General features: G+C 56.1%; 1 protein-coding gene and 1 non-coding gene across 4 annotated transcripts; one reads left to right on the top strand and one right to left on the bottom strand.

Moving 5' to 3' along the window:
* Nucleotides 1-5,348: 5,348 nt before the first annotated feature.
* On the bottom strand, nt 5,349-20,321 carry SLC27A4 (solute carrier family 27 member 4). Of its 3 annotated transcripts, none has more exons than XM_032418155.1 (13): nt 20,237-20,321; nt 17,949-18,115; nt 15,241-15,635; nt 13,873-14,031; nt 12,659-12,728; nt 12,459-12,550; nt 11,545-11,654; nt 11,147-11,356; nt 10,646-10,772; nt 9,871-10,008; nt 9,540-9,704; nt 9,298-9,444; nt 5,349-6,789 (listed from the first exon to the last, which is right to left on the bottom strand). In XM_032418155.1, the coding sequence occupies exons 2-13, from the start codon at nt 18,107-18,109 to the stop codon at nt 6,632-6,634; spliced, it is 1,932 nt and encodes a 643-aa protein (XP_032274046.1). In that variant the 5' UTR covers nt 18,110-18,115; nt 20,237-20,321; the 3' UTR covers nt 5,349-6,631. The 3 variants fall into 3 exon arrangements, with proteins under 3 accessions (XP_032274046.1, XP_032274047.1, XP_032274045.1); XM_032418156.1 differs by lacking the exon at nt 20,237-20,321 and adding an exon at nt 18,234-18,829; XM_032418154.1 differs by lacking the exon at nt 20,237-20,321 and adding an exon at nt 19,440-19,629 and having other exon boundaries at nt 5,350-6,789.
* On the top strand, nt 20,092-20,182 carry TRNAR-UCU. The gene is given in 2 exon segments: nt 20,092-20,128; nt 20,147-20,182. It is a non-coding gene; the product is annotated as a tRNA-Arg (tRNA).
* Nucleotides 20,322-24,959: the final 4,638 nt, after the last annotated feature.

Below are 24,959 nucleotides of genomic sequence, written 5' to 3'. Positions count from 1 at the left end.
GAAGCAGAGGACCTGGTAAGAGATGAGGCTAGAAAGGGGGCAAGGGCCAAATCATACCTTGGGAGCCAGGTAAGAATTTAATCTCTATTCTAAGAGCAGTGGGAGGCCTCAGAAAGGTTTGGGGAGGGGGTGACATTTGAACTGTGTTTTAAAATATCCTTACCTGGGGCACCTGGGTGGCTGAGTTGATTGAGCATCTGACTTGGTTTCAGCTTAGGTCATGATCTCAGGATCCTGAGATCCAGCCCCGAGTAGGGCTCTGAGCTCAGCAGGTGTCTGCTTGAGATTCTCTTCTCTCCCTATCCCTCTGCCCCCCCCCGCCCCCCACTTGTGTGCGGTTTCTCTCTCAAATAAATAAATCTTTTTTTGTTTTTTAGATTTTATTTATTTATTTGACAGAGAGAGACACAGCGAGAGAGGGAACACAAGCAGGGGGAGTGTGAGAGGGAGAAGCAGGCTTCCCGCTGAGCAGGGAGCCTGAAGTGGGGCTCATCCCAGGACCCTGGGATCATGACCTGAGTCGAAGGCAGACGCTTAACGGCTGAGCCACCCAGGCGCCCCTCAGATAAATAAATCTTAAAAAAAAACAAAACAAAACAACAAAAACCTAAACTAAAAAAGTAAAATAAAGTATCCTTACTTGCTGCAGTGTGAATGGTTTGAAGGGGCACGAGGAAGAAGATAAGAGACTACGAGAGCCTGTTAACAAAAGCCCAGGGGAGAATTGGAGTAAAGTAGATGTCCCCAGAGTGTCTAAAACACACTTCCAAATTGAACTTAGCTTTGGTAGCGTACGGTGGGGTAGGCTGATGGTCAATGGTGGAGTGATAAAATGGTTAAGGGCAAGGAGTTCAGGGTGCCTGCATGGTGCAGTCGGTTAGGCTCGATTTTTTGGCTTGGGCCATGATCTCTGGGTTGTGAGATTGAACCCTGGGTCAGGCTCTGTGCTCAGCGGGGACTCGGCTTGAGACTCCTTTCCCTCTGCCCCCCCCCCCCTCCTCTCTCTCTCTCTCTCTAAAAGAAATAAGTAAAATCTTAAAAAAAAAAAAGAGCTAGGCATTCACCTGCCAGCTTTATATCCAAGTCCCAGCACTTCTAGCTGTTTAAGTAAGTCCCTTAACTTACATGTCTGTGCCTCAGTCTCCTCATCTGTAAAATGGGGATAACAACCCCTAACTCATAGGGCTGTAGCGAGGACTAAATGAGTTCTTGGCACAGTGCCTCTTTCCCTAAAACAGGCCCTCCCCTGTGTTCCTCATTTCAAGGATACCACTGCCACCCACTGAAACACTCAAGCAAGAAACTTTGGGCATTGTTCGTAATTCTCTCCCATATTCAAATCACCGATTTGGATTCATCTCCCATCTCAGCTGATTTTGCAGCCCCCCAAATCTTTCACCACCACCACCACCATCACCTGCACCTGTACCTGCTTCTTCTCTGCCTGCCTGCCTCCCGCCTCCCTCACTCTGGCCTTGGCTTCATTGCAGTTTGACTCCATGGAGACCCCTGAGCCATTTCAATGCATTAGGCACTGTTCCAGGGCACTGGCAAAGTGAAGACAAATGAGACACATCCCTGGTCCTCAAAGGGCACAAAGGAATCCTGCGGTAAATGGAAAGGCCCCACGTGTACCATGCTGTGCGGGTTGGTCACTTTCCCTCTCTGGAACTCAGTTTCCCCAATCTGTAAAGAAGGTTGGGGACCAAATGATCTAAGGTCCTTTCAGCAAAAATATTCTAAGTTTCTTCCCCTAGACCCAGCTCCTGTAGGGCAGAAATCTTGCCTGATTCATCTTTGATCCTTGGCTTGTGGTAGGGAGCTTTGTAATTGTAGGGGTTTGATAAGTGCTTGCTGAATGCGTGAGTGAGTGAACACATCACTCCCTGCTCAGTCATTCACTGGCTTCTCTCTGCCAAAGGTAAGGGCCTTCCTAGAAGGTGTTCAGAGCCCTTGAGCCTCTGATCTCAGCTCACCTCTATGAATTGAATATTCTCTCACCCTAGGAACTGACCCCTCCTGGGGCTGGAACACAAGAGCTAGGGAGCATTTGAAGGGCTTCAGCCATCTGAGAAACATTCACTGAGCATCTGTTAAGCACCAGGCCCAGTGCTGGTGCTGGGAACACAACAGTGAACAAAACCAACAGGTCCCTGCCCTTTTGGGACTGTTCTAGGAGAAGACACAGATGTAAAAATGGACCACGTGGTGTGATCAGTGTTATAAAGGGGGCATATGGGGGCCCTGTGGGAGCTGGAGGAGCGCCCTAATCCAGCACTGGGATCAGGGAAGTCTTCCCGGAAGTCACACCTAAGCCCAAATCCAAAGGAATGGTGGGAGGGAGAGGGCTCCTAGGAAGGAGGCATCTTCCCACATCTCAACAGACAGGGATTCCTCTATCTTCTTGCATAGTCCCAGAAATGGGAGCTCCCTTCTGGGTAAATCAGCCCATTCTGGGGGTGCCTGCGTGGCTCAGTCAGTTGATCGTCTGCCTTCTGCTCAGGTCATGATCCTGAAGTCCCGGGATCAAGCCCCGTGTTCCCTGCTCAGCGGGGAGTCTGCTTCTCCCTCTCGCTTTGCCCCTCACCTCGCTCTCTCCCTCTCGCCCACTCTCTCAAATAAATAAAAGTTAAAAAAAAAAAATCAGCCCATTCTGTGAATGCCTGGGTCTCAGAAAGTCCTTCCTTCTCCTGACCCCAAACCTACGCCACTCAACCTCTTTAATTAGTAACAATATTAGTTTAACATACTCATTCTAAGAGTGTTTATTGAATGCCCACCTTACACCTGCCAGGTGCTATACATGCACACTGATTGCTCACAGGGACTACTCTTATCCCCGTTTTCCAAATTGAGAGAATTGAAGCTCAGAACCAGTGGTTTGCGCATGGTCCCTAAGTGTCAGGCCTCAACCCCAGGTTGTAGCACCTTCAGTATCACTGACCCTGACGGCTTCCCATTGGGTCCGGATCACCCAAATGCCTTCCCCTGGGATCTACGCAGACGAGGGGAATTGGGCCCCATCCCCAGTCCTCCAGCAGGCCGGCCAGCCCGGGCGTCGGCCTCCAGCCCCTCTGAAGCAACTAGGGAGACAAAGGCAGGGTCTGCGGGGGGAGGCAAGGGCGCGGGTGCCCCCCTGCCTGCTGCCCTTTGTCTTCCCGCCTGCTCCCCTCGTGCGCCCCGGGAGGCTGGGAGGCGCCTCTCTCAGGCTTCCTCCTCCCATTCTTGTGCTAATTGGGTGTCAAGCTGAGATCAGTGAGAAAGAAATCCGCCCCGGCTCGGGTTAAACTGCCGCCAAAGACGAGGGCTGAGCCCAGAATATCATTAGGCTGGGAGGAAGCAGGGCCCCCTCCTTGAGGGGGAGGGGCCGGCCACGCATTCAGGCCCCTTTGAAAGTCACTTGGTCACCCCCTCCCTTACTGCCACCGCCTCAATGGGCCCCTCGGAGGTATTTAACCTTCTTCCCAGGGATTGAAAGTGATACGCCAAGCACTGGCCTGGTCGGCCACTTGCCTGTCCTGAGGGCGGTAGGACCTCCGGGGATGCTCGAGACAGGCTCCTTCCAGCCTCCCCCTGGCACTGTGGCAGATGCGAATACTGAGGCTCGGGGAAGGCGATTTGCATCCCAGCGCTGCCATTCACAGGCTCTGTGGTCTTGGGAGAGGCTTTGCCTCCCTAAGCCTCAGATTCCTCATCTGTGGAATGGGGATGAAAATAGTAGCTGCTTTGTGGTATGGATTTAATGAACCAATGCACACTAAGCACCAGGCACAGAGGAGGGGCTCCATCCGTGGTGGCCATTAGCAAGTCTAAGGAAGTGGGTCTGACCCGATGCAGGGACCTCCTAGCATAGCCCCCAGTCTCTGGAAGCGTGCAAGTACAAGTGCCCACAAAGGACTCATTTTTCGTATCTTGCTTCAGCTCTACTCCACCCCCAACCTGCACTCCCCTGCAGCCTCACAGCTTGCTGTAATCTGCCCTGCTCACCACGGACTTCCAGGCCTTTACGTTTTCCTCCTGCTCTGTCTGAACACTCTTCTCCCTCCAATTCTTGGATAACTCTTCCTTGAAAAGCCTCTTTGACCAGGAAAGAGGACTTCCCACCCCACAAGGGCCCTGGGTTAGTAGGTGTAGCTAACCACACACCCTCTGCTTCTTTATTCGCTAGCTTTACTCTCCCGTCCCCAGTCGGCTCCCAAGTCTCTCTTGCTCACCATGCACCGCCTCTGCCCCCTGTCCCCCGTCCTGCGTAGGTCTTTAGAATCTGCTCCATAGATGAACTTACACCGTACTCTGTAAACCGTGAAACACCATATAAATGTCAAGAAATGCCCAATAAGCAGTCGTGAATGTCACAAGGACACACTGAGAATCTACTGTGTGTGCACGATGACTCACACAGCAGTGGTTGAGGATGATCAGAGGCAGATGGGAGAGCTCCCAAGGCCTTTCAAGGGGGGGTGGAGGAGTGGTGTGGAAGTGGTCAATTCAGGCCTAGTCTGGGGTCTTAACACCTGAATATAGATTTTTTTTTTATCTTGTAATCTCCATTTACAGGGGAAGAAACTGAGGCTCAGCCTGGCGAATGGACTTGAACACACGCCTGTTCAAGCTGGAGCTTTTAACCATCACTCTATAACTGCCTTTTGGTGACTGTGTTCAACCTTAAGGAAGGAATGGGGCCCCCTGGCGGGGGGCGTTATCCCATTGGAAAGCACTCACTGCTAAGGGTTAAAGACACAAAGCCACGCTGTCAGGTCCAGCCCCTTGGAAATCTGACCCTAGGCCCTCAAAGCCCTGCCACGGGGTGCTCTGGGCTGGGTACCTGCCTGGACCTGAGGTGGGACTCACAGCCCCTCCTTCCCACTTTTGGAGGCTGAGTGCAAAGGACCAAGATGGGATTCTCCAAGCTCTGCATGCCCTCTGCTGGTCACACTGGGACACTGCAACCGTGACTGTCACCTCCCCCCCCGCCCCGGGAACCCCCTCCGCACCTCTCCAAGGACTCCAGCTCTGCCCCCCACTTTCCCCCAAGAGCATCAGATTCCTTTTTCAGAGTCATTCCTCCAGGAGGCATCCCAGATCTCATCCTGGCCCTCCACCCTGGCCATCAGCTGCAGGCCAAGGGCGGGGCCCACAGCGGGCTCCACAGGCACAGGTGGAATGGAAGCTCTTTGGGCTTTCCCCTGGCCTTCTGCACCAGGCAGTGGGTGGAGCAGCAGGAAGCAACAGGGGCTTGGGTTTGCATTCCAGCCCCCCCACCAGCTCCCCCTACTGCTGTGTGACCTCAGCAAGTGACTGACAGACTGCGGTGAAGCTTAAATAGTGAAGATAAGGCCCAGGGGCACATGCTGCCCACTGCCCTGGGCTGGGTGGGACCCCTCTCCCAATGGGCCATGCGTTTCCAGCCTGGGTGTGACTCCGGCAACAGGGCCTCGGGGACAGCTGCCTCTCCACTGGCACGGCCGGTGCTGCAGCCCTGGGCACATGGCTCTGGGAAGCTTTCCTAGACTCTGCCAGAGCTGGTCAGGCCGCCCGGCTCTGGCTCGCACAGCCCCCAGACCCCCGGCAAATGCACGGGCGAGGGTCTGGAGATGGGATCAGGCCCCGCGTTAGGTTCTTCTTCCTCAAAGGCTCTGAACAGCCCTTTCCTCAACATGAGTACCTGTGCTCTCTGAATCCTCGATAGTCCCCTTTCACAGATGAGGAGACTGTAGTCACTTGCCCTAGACCACAAACTCAAAAGTGACACAGCTGGTTTGGACTTTCAAGTTCATGCTATTAAATACCTTGCCAACTCAAGGAGGGCGTCTTACCTGCTGTATCCCTAAGTCTGAGTGAGTGAATAGGCTGGAGGGGCAGGAGGTGGGGCCTGAGCAGGTGCTGTGAGCTCAGGTGGCATGCACACAGGCTAGGGGGAGTGAAGGCAGTTTATTGGCCCCTGAACGACCCCCCCCCACCCCTCCTCCTCTCATAGCCAGCCCAGGACTGCGATGGAGAAAGTGATGTGGACAGACCTACAAGGACAAAGGTCCCGCCTGAGGGGCAGCCAGGCTGCCACCCAGGAGAGGAGGATGGCGGGGGGGAGGGCACTCAGTCAGGGTGCCTGCTGCAGGTCGGGGTCCTCCTCCGATCCTCCTGGAGGCGCGGGCAGTGCTGAGTGACACTGGAACAGCTCCGGGGCCAGGATCCTCCTCTTTGGCCACCTGATTAATAGCCACTGCAGCCCCTGCCCACTCTGCTGGCTTCCTGAGTCTGGGGGCTTCTGCCCTGGTCCCATTTACAAGCTCCCTGTGCTCTGGGGAGTGCTGGGCGACCCTCCACCTACCCCTGCCCTGACCCAAGACATCATCCTAAGGGGCCTGGTCTGTCTCATCTTGGGGCCCAGAGGCCCCACCTGGCCTTGAAGATGGAATATGGACTTGAGGCTTTCACAGAAAGCCTCCTGGGTGGCAGGGGGAGGCGGCAGTGAGTCACTTGGCAGTTTTGAGGGGGAGGGGGGCCATAGCACCTCGGGGCGGAGGTGCTGGGCCCTGCCTGCTTTGGTCTGGCACTGCCCACGACCCCTCTGGGGTGGGAGCTGGGGCTCTGGATCCAGCACCCGCTGGCCCTTAGAGGGACTCGGGGCAAATCACAGCTTCTCCTCGCCTGCCTGGATGCGGGTATAAGCCTCTTGGTCCAGCGGGACGTAGCGGCCCTTCCGGGCATCCAGGTAGAACAGCGGGTCTTTCACAACTGCCGGGTCAAAGCCTTCCTTCCGAAGCTCTGTCTTCTGCAACTTGAAGGTCCCTGAGGGAGCAGGGAAGATGGGTCAGAGGGTGCAGGGCAGCGGCCTAAGCCTCGGGAAGCCGCACACCAAAGTTGAAGAGGGGCAGAGGAAGAGGGCTGGAGAGAACACAGGAATGGGACACGGAGCACAGCAGGGCACAGGTGCACTTTGCAAAGGCGGCTCCAGCTAATTATATTATGTACCGCTGCTCAGAGCCGCCCTGGCGCCGCGGTAGGGGGCCACGCTACCCACCTTCTGCTTGCAGCTGGGGAAACTGAGAACCAAAGAGGCGAAACTACCCATCTAAGGCCACACGCCCTGACTGGCGGCAGAGGGAGGGCCAGAGCCCAGGCCTTCTGTGCTTTGAGCGCCTCCCAGGTACAGGTGTGAGCTCATCTAATCTGCACGTAAGTTCCTGGGGCGGGTGCGCCACAGTATTCTATGGATTCCACAATGCGTGTATTTTCAGCTTTTAACATCTCTGAAATAGTTTCAACAGCAGCAATGTTTTCTCAGTTGTAGGTCACGGAAATTGTACTTCTCAGTCATTGGCATCAGCCCAATGGACAGAGGAGAAGACTGGCGTGGCGAGGCACACCCCCGGGCCAACGCCACACAGCTAGTAAGTGCTGGAGCTGGGATTTGAACCCGGCTATGACGGATTGCCAGAAATGGCCAGGTTCCCTCCTTCCTTGGATGCACACTCCGCTGCCTGGTGGCTTGGCCACTTCTCCCAGTGAGAGCTGGAATCTTTCTCAGCCCCCACCTGAATCCGAACTGGCCTTGTGACTTGCTTGGACCCACAGACCATGAGAGTTCGGAGAGTCCAGGCCTTGAGGGGCCCTGCAGCTTCCACTCCAGGAGGGGGTGCCTGATACCAGTGTAGTCTCTGAAGGGGGAGGAGCCACAGAGAGCAGAGGTGAGACAGCCCAGGGACGCCCCCTGGACTGGCCCTATCCAACAGGATAGCCATTGGCCATGAGGGGCTCTATACATTTAATTAAAATGAACGAAAACGTAAGATTCCGTTCCGCAGTCACGCTGGCCCCAGCTGGAGCGCTCAGTAGCTACACGGGGCTAGCGGCCGCGGTGCCGGTCAGCACGCACACGGGACGCCATCATCAGTGCAGACAGCTCTGCTGGTCAGCGCTGCAGAAGCGACCAGCTGGAAGCCAGACAGGTAAGTAAGGACATCCTGGCCCCTCCAGCCCCAGCCGAGTCACGACTGATGGTAGCTCTTCCACTCCAGGCGGGGCTGACGGAAGAACCGCTCAGCTGAACTGAACTGCAAATTGCTGACCCACAACTGAGAGCAAAAAAATGGCTGTTTTAAGCACTAAAGTAAGTTTAGGGATGTTTGTACTGCAGCAAAGCCTCTGAAACCTGAGGTCTCTTCCCTGCCTCTCTCCTGCACAGAGAAGTCAGCTGTCACTCAAACCTCAGGAGCTTCCCAGGCTCCATCACGAGCCCAGCACCAGTGTCCCCATTAGACCCTCTGCACTGCTTCAGGTGCTGCTAGGAGCCTACCAGCCGGCAGGGGCGACATGGGTCCGGGAAGGCCTTCCAGCAAGGCAGGGGGTGACATGATGAGCACAAGGGAGGTGGCCTGAGGCTGAGCAGCTGGTGAGGCGCTGGGGGTGTGTGTGTCGGGGGGGAGTCGGGACAGGGCAGCAAGGACCGACTTCTTGCCCATCAGGGGACCCGTCAGTGGCCCAACAGACAGGAGGCTGGCACCGCCCTGCTGTGTGACTGTGGACCCACTACTCACCTCTCTCCTAACAGTAACGGCCCCTTGCTAGTGTCCGTGCTCCCCCGGGGCTGCCTGTAGCCCTCTCCCGCGCCCCACACAGCAGCCAGAGGGCCACGTGGCACACACACCTGACGCAGGCTACTGCTCGACACAAACACTTCTGTGGCTCCCTGCTGCCCCAACACAGCCCAGGCTCCCCAGCCCACAGTCTTCTGGTCCCCACTGGCCTCTCTGCCCCACCTGACACCGCTGCCCACAGCTCCCCATGGCTCCGGCTTCGGGGGCCTCCCTCCCTTCCTCTCGTGCCCAAGTGCCCTCCAATCTTAGGGGCCAGCCTGGAATGCCTCCCACTCCTTTCAGGTCTCAGCTCAAAGGTCACTTCCTCCAGGGAGCCTCCCAGGCACCGTACCCCCCTTCATGTGCTTTTCTGTCGGTTCGATCTGTATTCTATTCTTTGCCCTTGGAATTCCTTGTCCTGTGCTTCCTCCCCAAAGATGGCAAAGGTCCCATCAGAATTTGTCACCTCAATCCCCGAGGCCTAGCACGGAGCCCGGCAGACACATAGTAGGTACTCAGTAAACGCTTGTTCTGCTCATGGACGTGTGAACCTTCTCTGAGGGCTCAGTCCGCTCACTTGTACACAGGGAGGTCTGTTTACCAATGACACAGCAATGCTGTGGCTGAAGGGCAAATGACAGCCCCCCCCAGGTCTCTCCAAAAGGAGCCAAGAAGGGCCATAGGCCTGGAACCTGGGAGCTCAGCAGGGGCGGGGACATACCCGTTTTGTGCAGCTCAGGCAGGAAGCGCAGGAAGATGGGCCGGGCGTACAGGGGCAGCTCCTTCTCCAGGAGCTGGGCGAAGTGCTCCAGGTCACAGTTGCCAGCAGGGCTGGCCACAGCAGCCATTCCAGCCCGGCCCTCGGTTCCTGGAGGCGGCAGCATGGACCGTGAGGAGCCGGCGGTGCCCCCCAGCAGGGCCTCCCCACACATGCCTGGCACCTCCCACCGCCCCCATGGATACCTGGCACCTCGACACCATACACTGCCACGTCGGCCATGTCCAGCAGGCGGCTGAGTGTGCCCTCCACCTCAGTGGTGGACACGTTCTCCCCTTTCCAGCGGAACGTGTCTCCCGTGCGGTCTCGGAAGTACAGGTAGCCCAGCTCGTCCATCACCAGCACGTCGCCTACGGGGGCGCAGTATGAGGCCGGGCTTGGGCCGGCCGGCCTCACAAGACCCCAGGATCTGCTTGACAGGGAGGGCTGGGACTGGGGCAGTATTCTCTGAAGGTGGGGGAGGGCCCCTTCATTCCTCTCCACCCTGTACCCCCAAAGGGGCTGGTGCCCACCCACCGGTGAGGTAGGCCTGGTCCCCCTTTTGGAAGACGTCCTTGGCGATCTTCTTATTGCTGGCACCCTGGTTCAGGTAGCCGTCGAAGCGCCGCAGGGGGTCCTGCTGGATGATGCGGCCCACTAGCTGGCCCGGCTCACCTGGGGGCAGAGAAGGCAAAGCAGCTTTACTCTGATGGCCTCCTCTACCCGTTCCCCAACCCCAAATGCGACCTGCATCTTGATCTGACTTCTGTTCACACTGCTTCCCACAGAAATGCTATCCCGCTCTGGGGCAGAAGCCCCGGGGGCAGGGAAGCTGCTCCCGGCGGGTCTGATGCACAGAGGCACTCAGTAACGTCTGGGCACGGAGCATATGGAACGACGAACGATACGAAAGGGTGGCCAAGCTCTACATGGACAGCTTGACCAGAGCCAGCACTCCTTGGGCCCCTGGCTCTGTGCGTTCCTTAGCACACATGATCCCCAGGGCGACTCCAGGAGATGGTGCTGCCGTCAGCCTCACTCGCAGACGAGAGGACTCAGGCACAGAGCTGAGGGGCTGGGCCAGGATCAACCTGGGGGTCCTCCACACAACAGTGAATCAATGGACTGATGGGTAGAGGGGATAAGGAATGGAAGGGCAGATGGACAAAAAATAAATGACTTGTGGCCCTAAGAGAAGAGCTGAGTGATGGCCACTGGTCAGAAAAGGGCTCCCCACTCACCCAGCCCAGTGCCATCTCCCTCCCGGGTCAATCTCTCCTGCTCTGACCCCACTTCCAACCCTGGGGCAGACCTGGCTGGCAGGGAAGGCAGACGCCATTGGGCCCCCGGATCAGTTCCATGGTGTCCTCGTTGACTCGTACCAGCCGGATGGGGTACACAAAGGACAGGATGCGGCTGTTGAAGCCACAGGCCCCCACCTGCAAAGGCCAAGACTTGGGCCTGAGACTGGACAGTGTTGGGAGGCCTGGTGTCCACACTCCCACAACTGCCCTGCCCCACCCACATAGCAGGGGCTCCGGCGCCCACACTCTGCGTTGTACCCTGCCCGCCCCGACCACACAGCGGGGGCTCTGGCACCCACACTCCGCGCTGCACCCCGCCCGCCCCGACCACACAGCGGGGGCTCTGGCGCCCACACTCCGCGCTGCACCCCGCCTGCCCCGACCAGACAGCGGGGGCTCCGGCGCCCACACTCCGCGCTGCACCCCGCCCGCCCCGACCAGACAGCGGGGGCTCCGGCGCCCACACTCCGCGCTGCACCCCGCCCACCCTCCACTGTCCCACGGCCGACCTGGCTGTCGAAATTGCCCAGACTGCAGTTACATTCAGTGGCCCCGTAGAACTCGGCCACCTGGGGGATGTGGAAACGGCTAGAAAAGTCGGTCCAGATGGACTGGCGGAGGCCGTTGCCGAGCGCCATGCGCACCCGGTGCCGGTGTTCTGCCTCCCGGGGCGGCTGGTTCAGGAGGTAGCGGCAGAGCTCACCGATGTACTGCACAATCTGCGGGCGCACTGGTGTGAGGCTGGCCCACGGCTGCTCTCACTGCACCTCCCAATCCCACGGGCCCTGGGCCTCAGTCTCCCCATTGAAACCACGGAAATGTCGCCCCCAGGGAACGATCGGCCTTGGCTGTGAGGCAGACGTCCCCAGATGGGGCGGACGGGTCATCCTCTGCCCTGCTCACTCACCGTGCAGTTGTACTTAATACAGTCGTCCCAGAACCGGGAGGCTGAGAATTTCCTCCGGATCACCACTGTCATGCCATGGAGGAGGCACTGCCCCATTCCCACGATGTTTCCTGAAGGCGAAGGGGTGGCACGTGGAGGTCAGGGAGCCAGGAGACCCCTCCTTCCAGAATCTCCTCTTGCCCAGCCCATCTCCTCAAAGGCCCTTCCCCAGTCCCTCTTTCCTGTCCTGTTTCTCTAACACAAACTAATCACACCTCTCCCCTCGTCAGACACCTCCCATGGTTCCCCAGTGCCTCCCCAGTGTGGGATCGCGTGCATGCTCCTTAGACTGTCCCTGGGGCCCCTGGAGCTGGCCCCAAGCTCCTGCTCCTGTACCTGTAATGCTGCCATTCAGCCAGAGGGGGAGCAAGCTAGCTCTCCTGGCTTCAGCACCTCACATCTGCCTGACTTGGGAGCGCCTCTTCCAGGAAGCCTACCTGACCATCACTGGGCTCTTCTCTTGAGCTAAGCTCCTGCTCCCTGCCTGTCTCCATACTCACAATTCCATTTCTTGTATTAAAGTCAGATGAGTTCCAATTCTTCATCCTGCCCTAAATCCACACCTGACTCTAAGCACCTTGAGGGCAGGAATTCTAATTATTCCATCTCTGCTCTTCTCTGTGCTTCCCTTCCCAAGCCGCAAGGCTGTGCACACCTGTGGAAACAAACTGCCGGGCCAGAACTGCGGGACACGGCCACACACATTGTGAGGCTGGTGTGGCCGACTTCGTTCAGAGGTCCAGTCAATGGCCACATCTGAATTTGAACCCAGATTTGACTCCAGATTTCTACCCACAAGATGCTGCCACCCCAAGAAGGGTGGGGTTCCTGAGGCCCCGGGGCGCCGGAGGCTGAGCGCGTGGGCCCTGTGTTACCTGCGGAGTGGTAGAGGGGCAGGCAGTCGTAGACAATGTCGTCAGGCCGCATCCGGAATCCGTAGTACACTAGGGCGGCCATGCGGTAATACCTGGGAGGGCACAGACAGGGCGCTTCGCAGGCCCCCGGGAGGCAGGAGGAGGGGCTCCCAGGCTCTGCCCCCCAGCGTGCCCCACCTGCCCCAGCACCTGCCCCTTACCTGCTGTGCACCACGATGGCGGCTTTGGGCAGCCCGGTGGTGCCCGATGTGTAGATGTAGAAGAGCTTATCTGAAGAAAACAGACAAGTAGCGGTTGTGAGAAGAGACCGCCCAGGGCCAGGGAGACACTGGCTGCAGGGAGCAGAGTGTCCACAGAGCTTCTGCACCGCAGACCATGTCTTTACCCCACCCTGTGGCCCAGATGGGGGACTGTCACGCTCGTTTCTGCAGAGGCTCAGCCACCCCCCAGCCCCCTGGTAGGAGGTTCTAAGGAGGCCAGGAACGCGTGGGACGACTGCATGTCACGTATCAATCACCTCACGCCCTCTGGATGCCTGCTGACTCCAGCTCTGGGCTGGGCATGGGCACTCCAGGCTGACCCCTCCAGAGAGCCTGCCCTCGAATCACTTACAAAAGCACCCGGGAGACAAAATTCACACATGACAGAGATAAAATGACCACGGCGCCAACAAAGACTGGTTCCCGAGCACTTCCTGTCACACCCCAGCTTTCCACTGTATCTTTGTCAAACCCCAAAGCCACTCCATAAAATCGATTCTGTTACCAGCCCCACTGTTATGGCTGTGGGAACCGAGGTTCAGAGAGAGGGCAGCTCAGGGGCTCAGGGTCACAAGGGAAGTGGTGGGGCTGAGGCATGAACTCAGCACCAGCTCTGAGCTTCTGGCCAGTGCAGCAAACCGGGGGCTCCACAGGACAGGGTGGAGTACAGGAGAGGCTGCAGGGTCGGAAGGCTGCCTGGAGGAGGGGACGGGGAAGTAGGGCAGCCCAGTGCAGAGAGAGGCCCCCAGGCTGACAGGGGCTGGCACCGAACAAGTGCTGGGTGAATATTTAGAGGGTCTAGCCCCTGGCCCAACCCCAGCCGAAATTCAGACCCAGTGGTTTCCTGGGTTCCACGTGATCCTGCTGCTCGTGATTGGGCAGCAATGAAGGCTTGTTCAACAAGTCAAAGGATCAGGTTTTGTGAGCTCCTAAGTACCTGGCACTGTGCCTGGCATCTTTACACACATTGGCTGTTTAGCCTTCAGAGTGACCCCATGGTCATGGGCCTCATCTTCCCGGATGGAAAAAGGGAGGTGACAGGACTCACTACAGGTCACACGGCAAGTTTGCAGAAGAACCCAGGCCTCTGGCCCTGGGGCCAGCACTCTGTCCAGGGCCCATCTGAGAATCCCTCTGTGGGGTTGGAGGCCCACCTGTGAAGCCCTTGTTAGGGCGACTGGGCAGGTGCTTGGGGGCATCTTCCAGCAGAGGGTCTAGGTGCTCTGTGCCGGCGGGCACCATGCTGGGCTCCCAGGGGCCAGAGCAGAAGAGGCTGAGCGAGGGGTCCAGGCTGGCTTGGATTTCAGAGATGGCTGCAGGGGAGACAGGGCCAATCAGCAGGGAGGCAGGGAACCTCATGTCCCCAGGACCTCTGCTCGTGTCAGGGCTGGCGCGTTGTCAGGGGAGACTGGCTGTGTGCAGGGAGGAAGACAGGTGAAGCACCCGGGTCCTCGTTATAAGACGCTGATGGGAGCAAGAGCTCCCTAGCTGTGGGCCAACTACACAGTGGGTTCCTTACGTGCGCGCTCCTGCTCACACAGCCCAGGAGGTAGGCACCAACAGCAGACCCTAGATGAGAAGATGAGGCTCCAAGAATGGGAGGGCCTGCTCACAGCTAGAATGTGCTGGAGCTGGGACTCCAAGCCAGCTCTACCGCATGCCAAGGTCTGCGTCCTTATACACTGTACCATGCTCGTCTGTGGGGGCCGGTTAGAAGGGAGGTGTGGAGGGTCAGAGGTCAGCAGCCTCCAGCCTCTTCAGAAAGTGGGAACCTTCCCTCAGGCTCCTCTGGGCACGACAGCGGTCTAGATACTCACCTGCGCTGGGCACAGGCCAGTCCTGCCCCCCTTGGCTCAACTTTTGCCTCCCTCTGGATTTGTCCAACCCTCCCTCCTCTCCCCGTCCCTGCATGTCAGTGACCTTCCCTGCCGTCATCCCACACCACAGCAGTCAAGCCCAGGATGAAATCCTGCTTCGGCGTGACCCTAAGTCAGTTCCTCACACCACTCTGAACGTCTGTCTCCTCATCTGTAAAGCCAAGACGGCCATCCCTACTTCACCAGGCTTTGTGAAGATGAGAGCTGCTTTTGTAAAGCACCAAGCTCAGGACTCAGTCAGTGCTCATCGTGGCAGCAAATAAAACATAAGCTCTGCAGGAGACCAGAGAATACATTCTTGTTCTCATTTTATAGAGGAGGCAAATGAGGCCTAATTAGTCACCAAACATGGTTACCATTATCTCTGCGGGCTCACCTAGCATTAGCCATTTTGTTGGCGCTTCGGGCGAAGTATCTTCTTGAAAATGATAGGTGGCAGGTACTACAGTGAGGTAACTGAGTCACGGACATTTCCAGTCTCTGACTCAGGATCCCCAGCTTACAGGGGGCAGAGCCCAGGCTGTCTGACACCAGGGCTCATGGCCCTCACCTCTGAGCCACGCAGCCTCCCCCAGGCCTGGAGGGGGGCTGTGGTCTGTGCCAGATCCTATGGGTCTCCTTGCCTGACACACCCCTGGGGCTCACCTGGGGCCATCTCACTGCCAAAGACGAGGACCCGGGCCTGGGAAGTGGTCAGGCAGTGCCGCAGAGCGTCCCGCCGGAGGTTGGTGTTGATGAGTGCGGCCTCCACACCCAGCTTGGCCATGCCCAGCCACAGGCCCACAAACTCGTTGCGGTTCTCCATGAAGACAGCAGCCACGTCACCTGAGGCCAGGCCCCGAGCCTGCAGGAAGTTGGCCACGCTGCTGGAGTAATCATCCAGCTGGCGGAAGGTCCAGCGGGTGTCTGTGCCCTCAAAGATCAAGGCTGTCTTGTCAGGGTGGCGCTGTACCGTAGACGCAAACAAAATGGGCACTGTCCGCTGCTCCCGCAGGTACCGCCGGACCTTTGCCTTCACCTTCAGGAGTACCAGGCCGCCGCTAGGTGGGAGCAAGCAAGGGAGCCATGACTGTTAGGGTTGGGAGTGGGGGTCCCGATACCCTGGCCCAGGTTGCTGTCCCACAGGCCTGAGGCTCCTGAGCCCAATCACTTGCCAACATTCCCCTTTCCCAGCACCCATGTGCCGGGCACCATCAGAGGTACCAGCCCACCGATGCTGCACAATACCACCAGGCACCCGGCAATTCCTCCCTCCCCAGTACAGAGGAGGAAACAAGGCTCTGCAGCACCATGGCTCGCCCGGGCTTCACAAGCTGAGATCAGGACCTTGGTCCTCTCTGGCTCCAGAGTTCACCTATGACACTTGAAGCTCTGCTCTGAGTCTGCTGCTTAATCAAAGCCTTCCTGAACTCTAGGGCCCAAGTCAAAGTCCCAACTCATTTGGGACCTCCCAATGCACCTCTCTAGACCCCTGCCACAGTAAATAAAGGGTAAGTTTGAGATTTGTTCAGTCTCCCTCCCGGTGAGCCCACCAAGGGTAAGGCTCCATCCTGTTCACCACCTTGTCCCCTGGGCCCCACTCAGTATCGGGCCCAGAGCTTCACTAAATGTAGAATTGCTTGGCAAAAACTATGGAAAGGGGGGAGCCTGGGTGGCTCAGTCATTAAGTGTCTGCCTTTGGCTCAGGTCATGATCCCAGGGTCCTGGGATGAAGCCCCGCATCGGGCTCCCTGCTCGGCGGGAAGCCTGCTCTCCCTCTCCTACTCCCCCTGCTTATGTTCCCTCTCTCACTGTCTCTCTCTGTCAAAAAATAAATAAAATCTTAAAAAAAAAAACAAAAACATGGAAAGAGCCCAGATGTCCATTAACAGATGAATGGATAAAGAAGATGTGGTGTGTACACACACACACACGAATATTATGCAGCCATCAAAAAGTGAAATCTTGCCATTTGCAACAATGTGGATGGAACTAGAGGGTACTATGCTAAGCGAAATAAGTCAATCAGAGAAAGACAATTATCATATGATCTCACTGATGTGTGGAATTTAAGAAACAAGGCAGAGGATCATAGGGGAAGAGAGGAAAAAATGAAACAAGACGAAACCAGAGAGGGAGACAAACTGTTAAGAGACTCTTAATCTTAGGAAACAAACTGAAGGATGTTGGAGGAGAGGGGGGTCGGGAGATGGGGTAACTGGGTAATGGACATTACGGAGTGGGGAGGGTACGTGTTGTAATGAGCACTGGGTATTACATAAGACCGATGAATGACAGACCTGTACCGCTTAAACAAATAATACGTTATGTGTTAATTAACTGAATTTAAATTAAAAAATAAATAAAAAATAATTTTAAAAAAATCACTTGGCAATATCCTCCTTTCCTGCCCTGCCCCTGGCCCCTCTGACCTTTGAAAGCTTCTAGCTCCCTGACTTCTATGCCTATTCAGATGCTGTGCCCTCTGGCTGGAATCCCCTGCTCCCATCACCTGGAGATGCCTCTCAACCACAGCTTTTTGTCTTCCAGGTGGTCTCTGATTCCCCAAGGTCCTGGCCTGATGCCATCTCCCTGCCCCACACTCCCACAGCTCTCTGCTACCACTCTTCCTGCAGTGGCCACTCAGCACCTCCTTTTACAATCAATTCAGATGACAGGTGCTGAGCTGCCTGTTCTGAGTGCGGGTCACTGTGCTGAGCACTGGGACACCCCCGTGAGCAAGACTGCCAGGGTCTCTGCCCGCTGGTATTGTTAGTTTAGGGATTTACTGTATCTCCTGCTTATCTCCCCGACCAGTCTGAGCTGGGCCCAGGACTAGGTCAGCCTTCTTCCTCCCTGGGCCCCAGAGCCAACCTGACGCCTGACACAGAGCAGGTGGCAGCAGGTGTTTCTGGTACAGGAGAGCCCTGTGAACAGTAGCTGACTTTCTTTGGGGAGCAGGTTTCCCAGATACCTGATTCGGGGCCCTGCTCTGAACTCTGTGCCCTCTCAGACTTATGGACGGAGCCCTTCCCACAGAGTTCCTCTTCATTTTCTTACAAGCTACTGCTTAGCCTTAGGACCCTTTGCAGATGTCTTCTTGACACACCTGGTGTTCAGTGTATGTCCTGGGCCCCTAAATCTGCCCTAGGCTAAACGGCACCAAGTTACGGAGATCTCCTAGGAGAAGACTTTCACCTTGGAGATGGAGATACCAGGTACTACTGCCAGCGGAAGGGGATAAAGCAGAGGCTGCTCCTCTGGGGCCCAGGGGCCCTGTGCTCGTAGAGGCCTAATCTGGAGAGATTCTGGGAATTAGGAGCCCATCGTGTTATAGGAGAATCAGGGCTGGATGGACTGGACCAGATACTCACAAGATATCACGCCTTATGGTCTTGACAAAGATTCGGACAAAGCGCCAACCTCCGGACCCCAGGTAGAGGAACAGCAGGGAGAACCCCACTTGGATCCAAGGCAGTTTCAGCACCAGCTTGGAGAACAGCAGCACCCCCACCAAGGATGCCCCGAGCAGCATTGTGGCCTGTGGACACAGAGCAGTCAGTGGAGCCAAATGTCTATGTCCCCTACCTCCAGGCCCAGGCAGCCACTATGATCCCAAGGGTCAACCTGTAGTGAGGATTAGTCATACTGAGTGGTACCTGAGGATGCGGTCCCTTTCCAGGGCTGTCTTGAAGGGACAGGCTAGACGCTTGGGACTTGAGATGAGGAGTTCCGTGGCTAAGAGGCAGAGGCTGAGTTCTAGCCCCTTAGTCCCATCTCCTCCTCCAACTCTCCCTGTGACCTTGGGTTAGTTCCTTTCCTACTTTAGGCCTTAGTCTCCCCCTCTATGTTATGGGTGTAGTGGGAATTGCTCTCCGAAGCCCTTCCAGCCAAAACAGGACAGTCCACTCTCCTGACATCCAGGATCTCTAACCAAAATGGCTTGGAGAGGGGTATTAACTTAAGCGTGTCTGGCTTGATTCCTCATCCAAAGAACCTCCTTGGGTCTTTGGATGACCAGGCCAAGCCACAATACCCAAAGGGGCAGTTTCCTGGGAAGGGGCCTGGTTCTGACCCAGCTCACAAACTCGGACAGTGCCATGTATCTGCTGGCCCACAGAGGGCGACAGAGCAAACGGTTTAGAGCCTGGAGGTGCCTGAGAGGTGACTGCCTAAAAGGGAAAGGTGTTGAGGGAGCGCAGGAGGGCCCTGAAGTCACCCCCTACAAACACACTCAGCAAGCTACTCAGATGAATCTTTGGGGATTGCGCTATACAGGAAGGGGAATGGCTGACTGGACTGAGATTAGGACTCTTGGTCTCTACTCCTGGCGCTTTAGGGACTCGCTCAAGAGACAGCAGATGGGACTCAGTTTTCTTTCGGGGTTCTCCTATTCCTGGGGAGGAGCTGAAGGTCATGGCTGTGATGCAGCCTGACAGTCTCCAAGCCAGGATAAAGACATGGTCTGGACCACAGGGAGCCCTTACAGACCATCTCCGCCCCAGCCCCCCGTCCTTCTCCACACGAAAAGCAAAAGCCGGGAGGGGGACCAAACCAGCGCTCCCGTATCCAATGCCAAGGTCTCTAAGGTCCTCAGATCTCTGGGCTCCCGGAGCCGGCCAGGGCAGGGAACAGAAACCCGTCCCGGAAGGCTGGGGGATGGGACGAAGGGAAGAGGATGCCACATCCCTCGGGCCCCCGTCCCAGGTCACTGCGAACCGCCCTCGCCCCTAACTAAGCAGCCAGGGCAGCAGAGCGCTCGGCAAGGAGACAGAGAAGCAGGGAGCCCCCCTCACCCCAGCCGGCCCCACGACTCAGCCAGGCACATTCCCCGCCCGGGACCCACTGGCCTGGTCTATGCTCACCCGGCGTCGGCCCCGCCGCGCGGCGCCCCGTCCAGATGCGACCTGGCTGCGGCAGCGTAGTGGGGAGCGCGGGGGACATGAGCCGCCCCTGGGCGCGCAGAGCCGGGTCTCAGCAGAGCTCCACCGGCTCTGCGCCCTGCACGGCCCGGCCGCCCGGCCAGCCCCGCCCGCAGCCCGGCCCCGCCCGCCCGCGGCGCTCCTCCCCCGCCCGCCTCCTGCAACACAAACCGGCTGCGCCGGCCCGCAGCACCGCCTCCCGCGCCTTCCCCGCGCTCGGGGAGCCGCAGAGACCTCGGCGCCGCGCAGCCCCAACGCACCCGACGCCGCCCGGCCCAGCCCGCCCTGCGCGCGCGACGGCCCCGGGCGGCGCCCCGCGCGGTACGCTGGGAGTTGTAGTCCGCGCTGCGCAGCCCCGCCCCGCCGCGGAGACCCCCGGGAGGGAAGGAGACCGGCGGGATGGGTATGGGCCCAGAGCCTGCAAGCCACTGGCATTCGCACGTGGTGGGGAGCGCCCCCGCCCGCAGTGTGGGCGGAGAATCCGGAGTCTGCGCGCAGAGACGGGCAGGGCGCCACAAAGGCCAACGCCACACCTAGAAGAACGCTAAAAGGGCCGTGTGGGCAGGGAGGTGAGCTGAGGGAGGCTTAAGTAGCCGGCTCTGTGGCGCAATGGATAGCGCATTGGACTTCTAGCCGATCCTGGTGTGGTGATTCAAAGGTTGTGGGTTCGAGTCCCACCAGAGTCGAATTTTGATAGCTCCTCCCTCACTTCCATGTGGATATTTTACGGTCTCTAGTACCTTCACATGGTTCAGAAGATCTGCAGACTTGAGGCTGGCACCTCTGCATCTGGGACAGCGATAAACGTGACGTCAGGATTAGTGCCTAGGCGTCCTTTCCCATCCATGGTATCTTGTAAGCAGTTTGGCACACCTGGTGGTACAAAGGGCACGGACCTGAAGACCTGTACCTAACTGGCCTCTGATCGCTCTGGACCTTGCAGCAAAGCAACTAGCTTCCAAGCCTACGACCGGATTTGTCATGCCACCTGCCAAGTCCTGGGTCATTGCCAGCTTCCCAGTCCTGTGTGGCTCTGGGCCTCTGAAAACTTGGTTCCTTGATAATCAAACATGTTGGGCATGCACAATTGCCACTTATCCTTTTATTTATTTTTTTTAAGATTTTATTTATTTGAGAGAGAGCATGTGAGCAGGGGAGGAGCAGAGGGAGAGGGGCAAGCCCACACTCCATGCTGAGCCTGGAGCCCAACATGGGGCTTGAGCTCACAACCCTGAGATCATGACCTGAGCGGAAATCAAGAGTCTGTCGCTCAACTGACTGAGCCACCCAGGGGCCCCACCACTTATCCTTAAATACATCCCCTAATTCCTTAGTCCAGGAAGAAGTCCTTAAAGGGGAGAGGGGCAGTTTTCAGGGTCTAGTCATAGGGATTAAAAATGAAATTTTGGTCTGAGAAGTACTTGGACTTATTTCTTCCAGAATATAGAGTGCATCCTTTGGGGGAACCTAGGTAAATTAAAGCTCCACCTCCCCCGTCGCTATTACATTCAAGAGGCAGTGTGGTGCAGTGGTGATGGGCTTCTGCATTGGCATCCAACAAACACGGAACAGCTTCTCAGCTGAAAGTTCAAAGTCTCTACTTCTTATATATAAAAATGAGAACATACTACTAGTGCTCAAACCTTACAGAGTTTTGAGTTAGTGTTTGACCTATTTTATTTATTATTGTAGTTTACAAGCTTACTGACCACAAAGCACATGCAAAATCTAGACATGAAGATCACCTCTGATTATGTCCACAGGGCTTAGCTTGATAAATGTTTGCTGAATGAATGACAGGGAGAGTGAATTGGAGGCTCTGACTTGATCCAGGCCAGGATCCACAGGTATAGACATGATCATTTCCACATTATCTCCTGAGGTCATATATAATGTGGGCAAAGGAGAGTTTGGAAGACGGCGCTGGTGACCAGCCCGGCTGCTCTCCACCCAGCCTGGTCACGATGGTGAAGCCAAAGCAGTACTCCACCCAGACCCTGGGCCTGGCCTGAGGGGGAGATGTGAGGGGACATAGAGGTAATAAAACAGTCTGTCTTCAAATTGCTTACAATCTAGTTGGACACACAGAGAGGCAAGTGGAGATTAGCTCACTAAATAGGTTGCCCCTCACCAAGTGCTCACCATACTTCTGTCAACACCCACCACACATTATTATGACTTGTCTTCTTTGCTTTCCAGTCAGGTACATCTGGGATGCACCCCTAGCACCACCTGAAGCACTGGGCAAGTCACCTCTCCTCATGGAGCCTTGGTGTCCCCGTTTTTTATTATTTATTTATTTATTTATTTTTAAAGATTTTATTTATTTATTTGAGAAAGAAAGAGAGAAACAGCATGAGAGGGGAGAGGGTCAGAGGGAGAAGAAGGCTCCCTGCTGAGCCGGGAGCCCAATGTGGGACTCGATCCCAGGACTCCGGGATCATGACCTGAGCCGAAGGCAGTCGCTTAACCAACTGAGCCACCCAGGCGCCCGGTGTCCCCATTTTTTAAAAAAAGATTTTATTTTTAAGCAATCTCTACACCTGACATGGGGTTTGAACTTACAACCCCAAGATCAAGAGTCCCATGCTCTATAGACTGAGCCAGCCAGGCGCCCCTTCAGTGTCCTCATTATAGAATGGGGATACAGTCATCATGGTCCCTGCCTCCAAGGGCTGGGTATGGACTCAACAAGATGATGCGCCCACGTCAAAGGCCCTCAGCTGCTGTAACCGCTCAATTCCGAGAGGGCAGGGATGCAGCTGTCTCCATTGCTGTGGGACCCCCAGCGTTTCGCCAACACTCAGAAGGTATTTGGGAAATAACCAGAGACTAGTGGGCTTGTGCGTCAGGATACACAGACCGGGGGCTGTGTGGTGGGAAATGTGACTGGAAAGGTCTTTGTGTGCCAGGCTGAGGAGTTTATCCTGGGGGCAGTGAAGAGCCACTGAGGGTTCCTAAGAAGGGCAGGAGCTGGGTGCTATTGTTTGTGGGACAGGCTGAGCTTAGGCTGACCTCACAGTGGGCTCCTTTCCACTGACATGACCCCCATCTCCCCTGCATTGGATAATTAACATCAGCACTTAAACCTCCAGGCTTGCCCGATGAGGGACCGACATTTGGACTCACTCGAAGGCACTAAAGTTCCCCAAGGGACTGAAGTGGTTTGGCCCCTGGCACACCGTGGATGCTTATCCTGTAGATAATGGTTACATTTGGCATTAGGACCTCTGAACTATAGAAGTCCTCACACGCTGGGTGTGTGCAAAATAAACACCTCTGGCTTCATTGTGTACATGGTGACTTCAGAGAGCTCGAAGGACCTTCCTGGAAAATGACAGCTTCTACTTCCTAAACACGGACTATGTGCTAAATCACTACACATGCATAATGGCCCTGCTGTGGGACAGGTATATACTCTCCCCATGTCACAGGTGGGGAGCCAGAGGCTCAAAGGGTCGATGGGACTACTACAAGGGTGCAGTGCTGGTCAGGGGCAGGGCCAGGGCCAGGTCTGTCTGTCCTCAGAGCCTGTGCCCCCAAACATTGCTCTGAGGCTAGTTACAAATGGCTTTTATCAGGCAGAGGGAAAGGGAGCTTTCCCTGAGCTACCTGGAGAGGACTCAAGACCTGTGTGTCGGAGCGCCTGGGTGGCTCAGTTGGTTGAGCGGCTGCCTTCGGCTCAGGTCGTGATCCCGGGGTCCTGGGATTGAGCCCCGCATCGGGCTCCCTGCTCGGCGGGGAGCCTGCTTCTCCCTCTCCCTCTGCCTGCCTCTCTGCCCACTTGTTCTCTCTCTCTATCTCTCTGTCAAATAAATAAATAAAATCTTTAAAAAAAAAAAAAAAAGACCTGTGTGTCCCGGAACAAGCTCCCCAAACTTGAGACCCCCGGTCTTCACCGTGAAGTGAGGTTGTTGTGGGGTTCTCTGCTCTGGGCTTAGCTTCCACTCTTTCAACTAATGAAGCAGCAAGCCCCTACTGTGTGCCAAGCACTATTCCCAACAGTGAGGGGAAAGAACAAGGTTCCCTGCCCTCCTGGGGCTGACACAGAACTCATAAATAAATGAACAAATAAGATAATTTCAGAGTGGTAAGTGCCAGAAAGAAAAGAAGGTGACATGGTGTGGTGCGGCAAGGGGGAGGGCACTTCTTCAAGTGGGTGGGCAGGACAGGCTTCTCCAAGGAGGTGCCATTTGAACACAAATGTGAATGACAAGTAGTTGACCATGTGATGACCTGGGGACAGAATGCTATTCCCAAAGATAGGAAGAAGGCCATCATAGTTTATTGAGATGAGGATGAAGTTTCTAGGTAGAAGTTGGCAGAGACTTATGGGCTTTGGTGAGAACTAAGGAAATGGTAGCTCTTGCCAGTAGAACTTTTTTCCAATCATGAGTTGGTGGCAAAAATGCCACCTTAAGATCTGGAGACCAGACTCCATTCCCAGCTAATCATGATGCCCAGTGCCCATCTCTCCAATGCTGTAAAGGCTCAGGGTTATTCAGGTACCAAGTGGCTGGAGCAGGTGAAGTCCCCAGCTGGGCAGAGAAGGCATTCTGTGAGCCTGACCTTTTCCCTCAAACCTGGCACTGTTGACCTTTACTGATATGGGGGTAGGGGTGCCTGGACTCTGGAAAGCTGTGGAAACATGACAGATCCGGAAAGGTGGCCCATACTGCAAAGATGGATTAGGTCTGGAAAGCTCACCCCAATCTCCTCCTCTTTCTGCAGAAAATCAAAGAGCTCAGGACAAGGCTTCCCTCTTGAAAAGGCCCTGGATCTAAGGTAGGCCTCCAGCCTCCCACCTCCGTCACTGGGAGCCCTGGGCTGGGATGTGGTCGGCACAAGGTAGGCTGAGGCCCTGGTGTGGCAGTGTGGGGCAGGTTTCAGACAACCCCTGGTTCTAGTCCCAGCTCTGCTCCTATTGCCTCATTAGTAAAATAGAAGTAATAACACATCTCTTTGGGTTGTTGGGAGGCATCAGTGCAATAATGTGTGCATCTCAGTTGCTTAGGCACATAGTGCAGCTATAAAACTGTAGCCCTTATTATGGATAGGGAAACTGAGGCACAGGAAACCCACCCAGGAAGTCTTGTGGCATGTGTTCTAGTTACTTCAGGCAATTCCTTGCTTATCTCTAGGCCTTAGTTGTCCTATCCACACAATGGGGAGCTGACCCCCCAAAACTCTAAAGGCTCTGCCATCTTGAGAGTGTTTCTGGTTCTAAATCCCAAGACAGGGCTAGCCACTCTTGCAATGATACTTTCACCCCTTGCCCCTGACCCAAAGAATATGCCTGGGTGCCACTCCAAAATGAACCAGCAGCCTCACAGCTGCCTCCTCACCTGTGAACACAATAGGAATAATCGCTTTCTGACCCTGGGGCCCTTCCTCGGAAGCCCTTCCAGAATCCTCACGGAACCTTAGGAAGTGGGTGTTGGTTCTCTTCCCCTTTTCCTGATG

Source organism: Phoca vitulina, unplaced genomic scaffold (genome assembly GCF_004348235.1).
Source record: "Phoca vitulina isolate PV1807 unplaced genomic scaffold, GSC_HSeal_1.0 scaffold21, whole genome shotgun sequence".
In the NCBI taxonomy this organism is placed as follows: domain Eukaryota; kingdom Metazoa; phylum Chordata; class Mammalia; order Carnivora; family Phocidae; genus Phoca; species Phoca vitulina.
Note: the sequence above shows the minus strand (reverse complement) of the source record. Positions and strands in the feature narration are given on the sequence as shown.

What these genes read in the sequence shown, in the direction of transcription:
- SLC27A4 (XM_032418155.1), bottom strand. Translation starts at nt 18,109, where the DNA reads ATGCTGCTCGGGGCATCCTTGGTGGGGGTGCTGCTGTTCTCCAAGCTG. An exon ending in ACCATAAGGCGTGATATCTT is followed by an intron (nt 15,636 to 17,948) that starts GTGAGTATCTGG and finishes GCTCCCACCTAG; the next exon opens with CGGCGGCCTGGTACTCCTGA. An exon ending in GTATTAAGTACAACTGCACG is followed by an intron (nt 11,357 to 11,544) that starts GTGAGTGAGCAG and finishes GTGCGCCCGCAG; the next exon opens with ATTGTGCAGTACATCGGTGA.